Source organism: Labrus bergylta, chromosome 20 (assembly GCF_963930695.1).
Source record: "Labrus bergylta chromosome 20, fLabBer1.1, whole genome shotgun sequence".
NCBI classification, from domain to species: domain Eukaryota; kingdom Metazoa; phylum Chordata; class Actinopteri; order Labriformes; family Labridae; genus Labrus; species Labrus bergylta.
The window spans coordinates 8,909,068-8,922,925 of NC_089214.1; the positions used below are offsets into that span (position 1 = coordinate 8,909,068).

Below are 13,858 nucleotides of genomic sequence, written 5' to 3' on the forward strand. Positions count from 1 at the left end.
AGGCTAAATTGCAAATCCAAAGAAAAAGAAACATAGAAATCTAGATGAAGGCAAACAGTCAAAAATACAATTTAAAATAATCATAGTGTGTCTCAGAAGTGAATAGCTAACTTGACATCACACTTTGGGTGGCCACAACAGGGGCGGGTTCAGATGTTTTCAGCACATTTGACACATTGAAGCTGTGACCATGTCTTATATACGGTTTATGTTGAAATAAATTGTGCAGAGATCTTAGAGGTTTTTACTCTCAAATCCTCAGATGCCCTTTAAAGACATCACCAGGAAATTGTAAAATATACATTAGTGTTCCTGATGCTTTTAGCAAGGGGCTTTAAAAAGACTGAATTCCCATCAGGTCAGCATGAGTGCACCATGTGATGAAGGGTGTTTATATCATGGTTAAAGGGTTAATAACTTCTTGATGGCAAGAGTTTTACTGTTTAAGAAATTGTAAAACTTTTTGTACATGTATGTCATTCAGATTGAACAATATGATATAGAAAATAAGCCCCATTCCCATAAGCATATTTAGATAAAAAATATGCCTGAGAAGATGAAGTGTTAATACCTCATCATCACATCAGATAGATGAGAATGAAGCTCCCTGTTTCAGCCTGAGGCTGTTTTCACCTTTAAAAAACATCTCAGCTTTGATTATTCAATGACTCCCATTCAAAAAGCAAACTCACCACACCTATGATGTTAGCACCTCAGCTTATCTAAATGCCAGAGAAACACACCTGATGTGCGCGCACACACACACACACACACACACACACACACACACACACACACAGCTAAGGAGTTTCTTGTGTTAAATCTCCTCTGCCTGCAGCAACAGCGTCGAGAGCGTGAGATGAGGAAGCAGCAGGAGCGCGAGCAGAGGAGGAGGTACGAGGAGATGGAGCAGATCCGCCGTGAGGAGGAGAGGAGGCATGCAGAGAGGGAACAGGTACGACAACACCTGAAACACCACAGATGTCACGTCACAGGTGTCATCCAGAGGGGAGTGGCCTCTCAACTCCCGAAAAATCACTGCTCTGTGCCTTTTGTGGAGTTTTGTTGAGATATTTATTTTCATCATCTCCCCTTGTTTGAAACAAAGCATGAATATACAGTTACAGCTTACATGTGCAGGCAAAATATGATAACCAGGATAGGAAAGCAGAAAAAGCATTAGCTTTAAAACTGGATGATTTTTAAGGGGTTACGTCTCGTTCACATTGTTCTCTAGAGAAGATGAGGGAGAAAACAACCCTGATGTCTAACAGCGATGTCTCAGCTTGGAATTTCAAAAATGAAAACTTGTGTCAAAAATGAATGTGCAGTACTTTTAAAGTATTGAGCTTCATCATGGGAAATGCATGAACGTTTTTGCAGCTTTCACACAATGAAATGAAATGAATGAATGAAATGGAACCTTAGACCATCCAAACATCAGACGGGACGTGCTCCTTTTTCTAGAATAATCTTAAGTTCAAGAGCTATGACGCAGTGAACTATGGTGTTAGATGAAGGTTCCATTACTGGATATGTTGACGGCCCAAGACTGATCTGCTTTCATGCTAAGAGAACACATCATGTCAATGGGCTGTGGTGTATGATAAATGAAGAAAGGTGTACAGAAACTAAAAGAAAAAAAAACAGATTTCTAATTCTAGAGTATAACAGGGGAGACAGGATGCTTTGCAAATGACTGCACGACTAATGGTGAACTTATACTGCAGTTCAACTCTTCCTGAACACTTAAAGATTTCATGCTGATGGTGAACTTCTCCTCCTTCATTAATAAGCATGACTTCTTGTTCTACTAACGATGGCCCCCTGCTGCTACTCTCTTTTATCTCTCGTCTATTTCTGACTTTACCGCTGCTCTCACACCTCTTCACTAAATCCACTTTGCTCCGTCCTCTTCTTTTTACTCTCTCTTGTTTCCTGCTCTGCTGATGTCACTGGTTGCCTGGGGCTTCTGATTTGCTTCTCGCCTGCATCGGTGCTCTCTGGTTGGCTGCGTCCTCGCACCGACCCTGGTGCTGATTGGTTAGGAGTATATCCGTAGACAGCTGGAGGAGGAGCAGAGGCAGCTGGAGATCCTGCAGCAGCAGCTCCTGCAGGAGCAGGCCTTACTGCTGGTAACATCACACACAACCACAGAGACACACTTTTATGGGAATAAGGATGTGCAGGCTCATCCTTGAGCTACAACAGTGACAAAAGTTTTCATGACACCCAATACCAGGATTTTGAGGATGTGTTGTCGGCCTGTTTGTTATTTTCACAGGGAATTTGCGAAAGCAGTCGATATTCGATCAATACTGAGGCAAGACGTCACACACGTCAGAAAAGTTAGCAAACAACAAATCAATAAACACAGAAAGCGGCAGGCGTGTCTGTCGGTAGCTGACAGTTCAGTAATCACACTTTACCCAGCTTTATTGTTCCTGATGATGTCGTCATTCTTTTCAGTGAAATGAAAGCAGACAGCGGCGTGTCCTCCATAAACAAGCAGCTGTTTAACAAGCAGTCCACACACACTAACACACACACATGTTCACTGCTGCAGACTTTCACACACACGTCTCAGATAAATACCAGACCTCTGACATGACAGGAAGGTGTGAGAAACACACACACAGACATTTTAGAACTGAGCCACCCGCCTTTAGTGGTTCTCCTCGCCATGCTCTGCTGTCTTCTCCACAGGGAATATCCAACTTCAATTCTGCCTTCCACGCACAAGCCGCGAGAATGTCCGCTAATGCATGATCAAAAAGGTGTTAAATTGAACTCGCTTAAAAAAATACTGGAGCGCATAGAGATGTGAGCGTTAAAACAATCTCCAAACAGCTCAAACACTGCCGAGAGAGGTAAAGTTCAGAGGTTGTGTCTGAAGTCACACACTCGTTCCATACGCCCTACTCCCTTCATAGTGAGTTCTCTGTATTAGTGGACTGTCTCGTGAACTCATTTGGTACAATAAAAAAACATTTCAGACACTACCCACTCACTCGCCGGCAGTGACACCATTTCTGTCACACATCTAAAACCTGCAGCTTAACAGCGGCCAAGGATTAATAATAATGGTAAATAACAGCATGAATTTTAGTGATAACTGACAATTTACCAAGGGTGTTTATGAAACAATTACATGTAATAGATACATTTAAAAATACTGATTTTTTCATAAATAATGAAACATATGTTCACACCAAAACTAATTTATTTATGCTCACTGATGATGGATTCTTGCCTGACATAATCTTTCAGTTTAAAATTCTTTAGTCTTTATTGGAGCAGCTTCTAGATTTCAGCTCAAATGCCTCAGAATAAAGACTCTTCTGTGTTTCTGTGTTCTGTGTTCACGCTGGCTGCTCCTCTTGTCCGTCTGAGAGCAGTCAAACACCTTCTGCTCGCAGGAAAGCTTTCAACCGCAATGCATGATGGTTTATATTACTTGCACTGGGACCACTACTTTTTACAATTCATTGTGGGATACACTGAGTGCACTATATAGGGTATGTTATGCTCACTCAGAATCTAGACACCACTACAAAATGGGGAACTCATTAAACAGTGAGAAGTTTGTGATCCGGACACAGCCTCTGACTATATTAGCTGAGGTGACACCTAGCAGGCAGCTCAAAGCACTCAGCTGTCACTCAAAGAGGCCACGCCCATAATCATAAGATACAATTCAGGAAAGAGAAGCTTTATTGATTTCCCATTGGGGAAACTCAATTGTTGCATAAATAATGATACATAAAATAATGACTACATAATAAATATGAATATTTACAGAGTTATTTTATTACTAATGTCTTAATCATAAGAGAAATGAGCTATAGAGACCAAAACAGTTTTTGTAGGAGGCTTTAAACATGCTTATTTCTTCTGTAATGTTGGACATTTTAACATTGGGCTTTATAAGGATTGACTCACTGCAGGAGACAGCCTCTAGTGGACACTGGTGGTTATGCTCCAAACTAAGTGGTAGAAGAAAATTCACATAATTCTTTAAAAACTGAGGAACTGTAACATGGAACCAAAGGATGGAATTTAGATTTCACAAATTTCTAACCTAACTTTTTTGGCTAATAATTTTTAGAGGACTTACTTTGACCTTGTACGTTTGCCTGAACGTTTATCATATCTCTCTCCTCTGTTGTGAAGGAGTACAAGAGGAAGCAGATTGAGGAGCAGCGGCAGGCCGAGCGGCTGCAGAGGCAGCTGCAGCAGGAGCGAGCCTACCTGGTGTCCTTGCAACAGCAGCAGCAGGAGCCGACTCGACCGCCACAGGACAAGAAGCAGCTGTACCACTACAAAGACCAGGCGCCCGGCACCAACGACAAACCCGCATGGGCCAAAGAGGTAACAGTCGGAGACACAAACACACACACAAGGAGAGAAAACGACGGAAAACTTTTCTTTTTCTTCAAAAACATATTTTCCTAACACCTCACTTTGTAAATAGTTGATTCCACAATACCCTGTTTGTAAAGTTTTAGTTTTCATAGCCGTTGGTTCCAGGCCAGCAGAGCTCCCTGCAGGTTTTGTTTTTGCCCTCCAGGTGTCATCTCTACTTTACCTGCAGATGAGAGTCGATCTCTGTGTGTGGTGGTGCTTCAAATGTGTTCTGCCTCTTTTAGGTGCAGCAACTGAACGTTTGTTAATGAAATACTTTGGTCAAAGGTGGAGTTCCTAAAATAACATTTATCTTTGCTCCGACTTTGGTGCTTTAATAAATCATAAATCATCTGTTTTTCAGTCAAACAAACTGATGTTAAAAGTGTGCGGACCATGGACTGAATAAAAGATGGACAACATAGCTGTCCTCCTAAAGTGAAGCCAAAACTGCTTCCTCCATGTTTACATATTTTATTTAGTTTTTACCACTTATACGATGCCATAAAAAAAGAGTATAACATTATGATGGACAGCTCTGTTGCACAAATGAGGCTTGTTCAGCGCTCTGTTCACGGACAGGAGGAGGACCTGTGAGAGGAAACGTAACAAACACTATCACTAGAGTCATTGAACTTTCCTAAACCATGAGTGTCTGCTTCAAACTGACACAAGAAACAGTTCTGCTGTGGACTGAACCCCCCAGGGGGCTTTTGATGGTTAAATCCAGAACCTTTCATCGCTAAATTAGATGTTTTGTTTTGGTAAGAGGAAGGGCAGGATGTCAAGCAGCAAATCTCTCCTGTGCAGACCTTGCCTCAAAATGTGCAACATGTCTGTGGCTGAGGCTCGGGGTATTTTGGCTTCACTTTTAAATAACGGATGGAGGTAGAGACGTGTTGTCTATTTTCATATACAATGTATGTTGTTGATATGTTTTCAGGGGATTTATTAACACCTGTGTCAGAGGGTGTGTTACATCCCCAGACAGACGCCTGCCTTTTCATTCCCAGACTGTATGTATGTATATGTTCTTGTGTCTAAACACTCACCTTGCTCTCCAGGTGATGCATCGAGCTCAGAGCAACTCTCCTCGCATCCCTCCAAAGAAATATCATTCCTTCAGGGAGCCAAGAAATGTCAACCTCGGCAACCTACTCTTACTCCCCGGTTACAAACCTCGACGCTCCCGCCCTCCTTCCTATCCCGCCCACAACAGCCCCTCCAGAGATCACCACCATGTGCCTCATATCCGTGTTACCTGTAAACCTAACCCCGCCCCCAACTCTTCTCAGCCAGTAATGCGCCGCAGGGGCCCCAAGTCCAGAGGGCAGAGCCCCAACTCCAGAGGGCGGAGCCCCGGCCGCCGGGTCAGTTGGAGGATGAGCAGACTCATTATTCCTTATTATCTCTTCGTCTTCTTTTTGATCCAGGCTGCGTACTAACTCGTGTGCAGGAATGATTCCCTCTTTAATTCCTCCTAACAGTTTATTTCTCTAACCAGGCGGACTCACACATTAACTCTGGGCTGGCTGCAGAATTATAATGTCTACTCTTTCACCCCAATTTCTCACCCCCTCATCTCATCTTTTTCTCACAGGAATCTTTTGATTAATTTCCTCTTTGATTAGTTCTGTCGGTGCTTCCAACCAGCTTCCTTCCAACACTGACACTAACTCCCACCTCTTGTATAACAGCTCTGAATCACATTAGACTTTTCTTATTAAAGGATGTACAAGACTACAAATCTGCAGCAGCTGTGTGAGGCTGTGAATAAGCATTTACTAAAGTCTAAAATCAGCCTGAGTGCAATGACAGCCATAACGTTAAGGTTGAATGTTTATCGTATTTGCAAGGTGATATATTCTAATTAGCATAAATATAATCAAATCATTGCACGGGACCTCTGTTCACATCTCGGATGCTAGCCAAATATCTGCACCAGATTTAGTCACAACACGTCCAATAGTTGTTAAAATATTACACTGAAAAGTACAATAACTTGACCTCATGGTGGCGCTACTCACAGTGAAAAACAATCTTATCATCAAAAAGTCATCCTCGAGGTTTATACATTTTTTGGAAGCCATCTAGCAATACATTTACATGACTAGATTGTCTTTTTTTTAAGGATCCTAAATGCTAAATTTGTTGTGGTATTGCAATATGGTTTTATTTTTAAGTAATGGGTGTAAAAAAAAATCCCCAGAAACATATAACAACAGAGGTAGTCCACATGAAACTAACCCCTGTATTTCTCTCTCTTTTTATCTACTAACGTGTTTCCTTCTGTTCAGATAATCTCGACTTTTCTTGATGTTTGACTTTCACTCTTCATTTCCCAGGTTTCTGACTGGATGTAGCATTGACTGGTTCCCTTTACTAAAAGCTGTTGGGATTTTTCTGTTTGATTTATTCACTTAAAGAAAATAGGCAATACTGTTGATCTGGTTACGACGTGTTTTATTCCTGTTCATCTTTCTTGCGACAAATGCGTTTAAAAAGAAGGGAAACACAGAGTTTTACTCCTGATTTGGTTGAAGCACTAGAAGTAAAAACACTGGTTTCTTGCATGTTTTTGTGGTGTTGGGTCAAATATCTAACAAATACTAACTTTAACAAACGTTGACATTACAGGCTTTCTTTGTGTTCATTAACCTACCAGGGTTCTCTTTAGTTCAAGTCTTTCCTTTTTCCTACGTTTATTATTTAGACATTTTCAGCTTCACACACTTAACGAACATGATGCTGTGACTCCTCTTCGTTCCTCTAGCCTGACATCTTGTTACTTTCACACAGTTTTTAAATTCAAGTCAAGTAAGATGTTAGTAAAGGCGATACAGGTCAGCTCTTTATACACAAGTATGAAACCCTCCCTGGTGCACACACACACACACACACCCACACACACACACACACCACACACACACACACACACACACACACACACACACACACACACACACACACACGCACACACACATTTAGGGCAGATCTGCAGCCCTGCCCTCTGGTGGCAGCTAATGGACTAATGTAGGGCAGCTGCAGCTATATCAGTCCATCTCTCTGCGGACACCATGCATGGAAACACACACACACACACACACACACACACACACACACACACACACACACACACACACAAAAAGAAACCCACACACGTACAGAGAGGTCTACCCTCACCTCAGCCTCCAAGGATTTCCTTTGAGGGAGAAATATTTCCATCATGCACAGACAAAAAGTCCTTCTCTAAAAACAGATGATTACCTCTCATATGAAACGACTGCAGGTGTTAAAGTTCAGCTCTCTAGAGCAAGCAGGACAGCTTTTTAAAATTCACAGCAATTAAAGAAGAAAAGAGTGCAGGTTACCAACAAACTACAGTAACAAGAGTGTTAACTTCTTACTCAGCACATTTTAACACATGTAACTTTTGAGACTTTTGCTATAAAAGGGTCAAATTCTCATCTGCCTTTATCTGCAGAATGATCTGTCAAAACGATAAAAAATCTCCTCAGTAAATCTCTGCAGATTAAAGCAGTCTCATGTCCTCGATCAAAGTAAACTAACTTTGGTGGGAAGTGAGTTTGTGACCTTTCTCCTTAGTGTTACTGTCCATGCAGTCTTTGGCAAAATGAAAACTCTTTATACTTTGATACTTATCCTTGAGGGAGTCCTTGGTATCTTCTTAGTACCAGGTGCACTCTACCTTCTACAATGATTTAAAACTGGTTCTTTAAGCAACAAAAAGCTCTGAAAAGATTTTCTTGCAACCAAGTTTTGCCAGATATCCTTTTTTTATTCTGCAAATTTTCCAAACTGGATTCATGTCTGGTGTTATCGGCACAGTTGATCCTGATAGGTCAGAGTGAGGTTTGCGGCTGAACTGCAAAAGTCTAAGTTGCCTGCGCAGTCTACAAACTAACTAATAACATATCACCGATTTTACCCAAAGACACAAGTATCTCCCCATATTTCAAACCCAAACCGAATAAAATTGGTCAGGGAATGCTTGCTGCTTTGAGTGGGTTCTCGTTCAACAGAGCAAAAGTTTATTTTCTCATGTGAACGCTTCAGTAACAAAACAACATGACTGTGATAAAGTTGAGCCAACTCTCGTGAATATGAATGATTTAAAAAAAAATCTGAATGCAGAATAGCAGAGTGGAATTCATGAAAGTCAAAATATAAACTTCTATCATTCAAATTAAAATGTTCCTTAACACTTTCATTTTTGGACTAACAAACCACAATTAATGCCTTTTCACATATAACCAATGATGGATGAGATCATAGCCTTCCCATAAAACAAACAGATCATGAGTGTGTGCTAACAGATTTAAACTCTCCACACACACCTCACTGCATGCTGTGAGTGATTGTGGTCTGATGTATGTGTGTATGTGTCAGGTGGAGGAGCATTATAAGATGAACAGACAGACTTCTCCTGCATTGCAGCATAAAGTCTCAAACCGGATCTCGGACCCCTCTCTGCCGCCGCGCTCCGAGTCGTTCAGCAGTGGAGGAATCCAGCAGGCCCGGACCCCACCCATGCACCGCTCTGTCGAGCCGCAGGTGTGTGTTCTATGTCTTTATTTGTCTGCGTCTGTGTACGTGTGTGTTTGCATGAATCGCAACATAACAACACTCAGGGTGCAACCATAGTGGAGTAGTGACAGATAAAGGAAGGTTAGATGAGAGAAGGTTTAAAAGAACGATCTGTGGGTGTGGTCAGTGAGGTGAAACCTGAGAGTGACAGGTGATTGGTGCCATGCTTGCAGAATCTATGCCCAGTTTGCATGTTTTCATTCATTCTTCAGATTTTTATGGACATAATCTTAAAATAAAGCTAAGGGGAGCCAGCTTTGGTGAACATCGGTCATCATCACGATCATAAGTCAGAGTAGCCTGGAGGGAATTTTGTTTACATTTTTTTGTATTTGTTTATGTTGACAGGGACAGTGTACAGCCACTTGAGCTCATTACATCTGTAGTCCCTGAAGGGAATTTGTAACAAACTTTAACTTGGACTCAAGGATGGACTGATTCAAATTTAGAATTTGACTTACATGATTATGTTTTTGTCCACAATTGGACAAAGATAATCTGATGAGTTGATGACGTTTGTTCAATCTCACTCTCACATCAGATTGCTTTGACTCTGTTGTTTTTATCAAGACAAACAATTACAAACTGCTGGATGTGAGCTTTTCCAGAGATCAGTGTTATTTCAGGGTTTGTAGGGTCAAAGTCAGCATTTTCCACAACACCAAAGAACAAAAAGCCCAGTTTTTGAACATGACAGTCGTGAACGCACCCTGAGGCATGTGTTTTGTACCTTCCTCTCTCGCCTCATCTCTCTCCTTCATCACTCCTTCTGCATCATTTCCTCCAACCCTGCATCTCTCCTCATCATCACGTTTTTTCGAACCCAAATCCTGATTCTGCTCTTCCTCCTGAACCCTGCCTGTTTCCTGCGCGTGCGTGTGTGTGTGTGTGTGTGTGTGTTCAGATGGCCCACCTAGTGCAAGTGAAGAGTCACGGTCTGTCAGGCTCCCAGTCCCTGTACGATCCTCACGGCGTTTCTTCCTCCTCGGCGTCACCCTCCCCATCCCGGCCTCCCATGCCCCGGCAGAATTCTGACCCCACCTCCGACACCCCTCCTCCCCCGCCCCTATCCCGCCTGGCGCCCCCCCTCGACAAGCTGGACCGCAGCTCGTGGCTGCGACAGGACGACGACATGCCCCCCAAGGTCTCTGCATGCCACCACCTGAGTGTGTCTGTCCCAGTGTGTGTGTGTTTGTGTGTTGAACCTTTTGGCTTGAAGCTTTTCTTTGTCTAAATTCTGTTGTTTTTTTTTCTGGGTAAACTTTTAATCATTTGTTTGATTTGTTGAGTTTCTTTTGTGGGACTCTCTCCTTATAGCCAATGTTTTTTTGTATTATTTTTACAACAGGTGGTGTGCGCTATATTATCTTATTAACTTTCTTTTTTAAGAGTACTAATTGCTGTAAATTTTAACATTTTTTTACGAAGCAAATTTAGATGAAAAAGTTAACAAAAAGTGTGCTTCCTCAGAGGAAATGTACTTGACTTAATGGTCCATTTCTTAATAAGTCATGCCACTCCCTGAGGTAATCATATTAACATCATACTTTTTTAAAGCCATTTTACCTTTATTGTTATTTCACCTTTATATTATTATTTAATGAAGCTTTTAATTAAGATTGAGAGTCACATGTTAATGTTTATATTTTAGATTCTGCTTTCCTCTGCTGTAGTCGGAGAGCGTGTGATATTAAATCACGATGGAGGTTCTGACCCTGTCTTTTGTTTCAAGGTTCCTCAAAGGACGACCTCCATCTCTCCGGCTCTGGTCAGGAAGCACTCTCCTGGAAATGGACCTGGCCTTGGACCTCGGGCCGGAGCTCACCTCATACGGGCCAGGTACAACACACACAAACACACACACACAAACACACTCTCATGCTGAAGTCATGCAGTTTAATTTGTCATATTCTTAAATACAAATTTTTCTAACACACATACTGATGGAGCACACCTTATACATTCTAGGCAACCACACTCACTAAGAGACACACAAGCCCTGTGCTCTGATATGATGCAAACACAGCTCCGTGTGTGGGAGCTGTGTTTGTGGAAGCGCAGGTGTGACATGTTTTCATTGTTAGTTCAGAGCAGGATTCCAACAGTTTTCCCGCATGAATGAGACAGCGCTGTCTGTGTTTGTGTTGCCGTAGCAACCCTGACTTGCGGAGGACAGACATTTCTATGGATACGCCCCTGAAGAGGACGAGCAGCAACAGCTCCTCCAGCTCCAGCACCCCGAGTTCCCAGGGAGGCTCCAACGAACGAGGTGCACACTCACACATGCACAAACATGTCTGTACATCACGTGTGTGAGGGCTCTCATCCTTATAAGTCCCTTTACCAAAATGTTTCTTGATTTCGCTAAAATGTGCAACAATTTGCCCAAACCCTGATTTTCTCTAAATATCTAGATCCCTAATCTCTCTATTGTCCCCGATCTCTAAAATCGTCTTTGATCTTTGTCCTCACTTTCCTGAACGATGAGTCTTCAATTTCCCCTAAACGTTAACTCAAAGGTTTTCACAGCTCTAGACTGTCCTTGCCGTCCAAAAATGTGCCCATTTTTAAGAGCTTCTTTAAAACTCAGCTCAAAACAGGTTTAAGTTCTATTTCGCGAGCGTCCTCACCCTCACTGTAGTTGTTTCTGCTTTCAGGAAATTCAGCCGTTATGACTGAAGGCTCAACAGTTTCTTCCCACGAGACCAAAGATGACGGCAGAGAGGTGACACGACCCAGCAGGCCTGCAGTAAGTACACGCGGACACACCCACACTCACACACACACACACACACACACACACACACACACACACTCTCTCTCTCTCTCCCTCTCTCTCTCTTTTTTACTCCAATAAATATCCGACAGCTATTCATCACACCGCAGATATATGTTAGCAATACAGAATTTTAACAGTTGTATTGTTAAAAAATGAATTAAAATGAGAAATTTAACATCAATTATGCATCAATAATATAATCCAGATAAATGATGTTTACTATTTTACCACTGTGCAATCTGCATTATGACAATTAAAAGCCATATCGCCTGAGAGGGAGTGATGTTGTCCTGTATATCAGTGACTGTTGATGAGATCATCACAACAGATGCTGATATCTAGAACAACATCAAGACCTTCAGTTTGATGTACAGTACATATCACACTCAAGACATATTATTTTATTTTATTATTTAACTCGACTAACTCAACTAGCTCCACCATTAAACTGAAACTTGACTGTTACCAAGCAACCCAAACATTCTCTTCTACTGTACGGTCTTAATATGGGAGTACTCTGCACAAGTACCGGTAGGTGATGTTGTAGAAAAAAACAAACACACTCTGACAGACGGTCTCTTCTCTCTGAACTAACCATGCTGCTGTTCATGCTTTCCTCCATCCCCCTCTCATCTTCCTTCAGAGCTATAAGAAAGCTGTAGACGAGGTCAGTGACATTTCTTCTCACTCACCCCTCTCTCTCCCTTTCATTGTCTCACCCCCTCTCTGACACCTCTCTCACTTGAAGTCGGCTTTTTAATCATTGTCACATCTGAAAAAAATGCATTTTAAGTTCAGATCAGAATCAGTTCATGGAGATCTTTCTGAGCACTGGATCAGTCTCTGTTTTAAATGAGCTCAGTCTGATGGTCTTCTGACACACTTTTGATTGACAGATTGTTTTGTACTGTGAATGGCTTGCCTTTTTACTTGTATCATTGAAGGTGCATGTCAAGCTTCAGTAAAGGGCAGGCGGCAAAGACATACTTAGGGCAAAACCACAGTCTGTATAAAACATGGACGTAGTGTCAGGGACGTCGTCCATTGGTTTCTAAAGAGACCTTTGAAGTCGAGACAATGATGACGCTTACTTTTTATAAATCTACAAACAGACAAAGAGGTGGAGCTGAGGCAGACCTCAAGCCTCCTCACACACATCGACAACAAGCCAACCTGTCAGTCGAACAAGCCACACCCCTCATTATGCAAATGTATGCATAACTCTTAAACTATATAATCAAAATGGATATGACATTCTACCCGTACAGTGTGTGCCAATAAAGAAATAAGCTTAACAAGACCAAAACAGTTTTTAACCCGACTGTAGATATGTTTATTTCTGCTGTGCACACTTTCGTATGGGAACTAGTCGGGGTTTATTGGCTCTTGCAGACAACCTCAGGTGGACACTTGGGGACCTGCAGTTGTGCACTTTTGCATTGGCTTAATTTTTTTTCTGCAGGAGGTTGCAGCTAGGGCTAAACCGAAGCCTGTCATTGTCCATGTACAAGGTCGATCTCCTCTTTTCTAGTATCTGCCTATAAATGTTTTCAAATCTTGTTACTGAATTAAACAAACAACCTCTGCTGTGAAAAGGCCAGCCTGTCTGGTCCTTTGGTTTAAAATTACTTATTGAAGCAAGACAGCAAGTGTGGGTTAAAATACGGTATTAACGGTAGCCATTCATTTTCCATGTGAAAAAAAAGGATGCATTTTTAAAGGCCCTTTAAAAAAATGTTTCAGCATATTTTGCCGTCCAATTGACTAGAAAGCTGAAACGTAAATAAAAACCTTTTAAGAACGACGGCATATAAACTGACATCAGCCCTCAAATTCAGACAACCTTTAACTCTCTTGAGTTTTAAAAATGGTCTCTACTCTTGTTTTTTGCTGTTGTATCAGGGGCTACAGCTGTAATTGATGTGTTATCAGTTAGTGTAGGACCCATGTCTTCCTTTCATCTATTTGTTATCCCTTCAGACATCTCTGCTCTCATGCTTCATCTCCATAGTCACACTCTGTCGTTCTTTCTCTCCTCCCTGTTTATCTCTTCTCTCTCTCTCTCTC

At 41.8% G+C, this 13,858-nt stretch overlaps 1 protein-coding gene across 15 annotated transcripts in view; it reads left to right on the forward strand.

The window, feature by feature from the left end:
• Nucleotides 1-13,858, forward strand: part of tnikb (TRAF2 and NCK interacting kinase b) — a 51,843-nt gene that overhangs the window by 21,451 nt on the left and 16,534 nt on the right. For 2 of the 15 annotated variants that reach the window (XM_065948627.1, XM_029279716.2), the window contains exons 13-22: nucleotides 839-955; nucleotides 2,049-2,135; nucleotides 4,174-4,371; nucleotides 5,469-5,774; nucleotides 8,815-8,979; nucleotides 9,917-10,156; nucleotides 10,745-10,851; nucleotides 11,166-11,281; nucleotides 11,670-11,761; nucleotides 12,435-12,458. In XM_065948627.1, the coding sequence (XP_065804699.1) occupies nucleotides 839-955; nucleotides 2,049-2,135; nucleotides 4,174-4,371; nucleotides 5,469-5,774; nucleotides 8,815-8,979; nucleotides 9,917-10,156; nucleotides 10,745-10,851; nucleotides 11,166-11,281; nucleotides 11,670-11,761; nucleotides 12,435-12,458 (1,452 nt within the window). The remainder of the gene's footprint in view (nucleotides 1-838; nucleotides 956-2,048; nucleotides 2,136-4,173; nucleotides 4,372-5,468; nucleotides 5,775-8,814; nucleotides 8,980-9,916; nucleotides 10,157-10,744; nucleotides 10,852-11,165; nucleotides 11,282-11,669; nucleotides 11,762-12,434; nucleotides 12,459-13,858) is intronic. The other 13 variants (XM_065948631.1, XM_065948632.1, XM_065948628.1 and 10 more) reach the window with 12 other exon arrangements.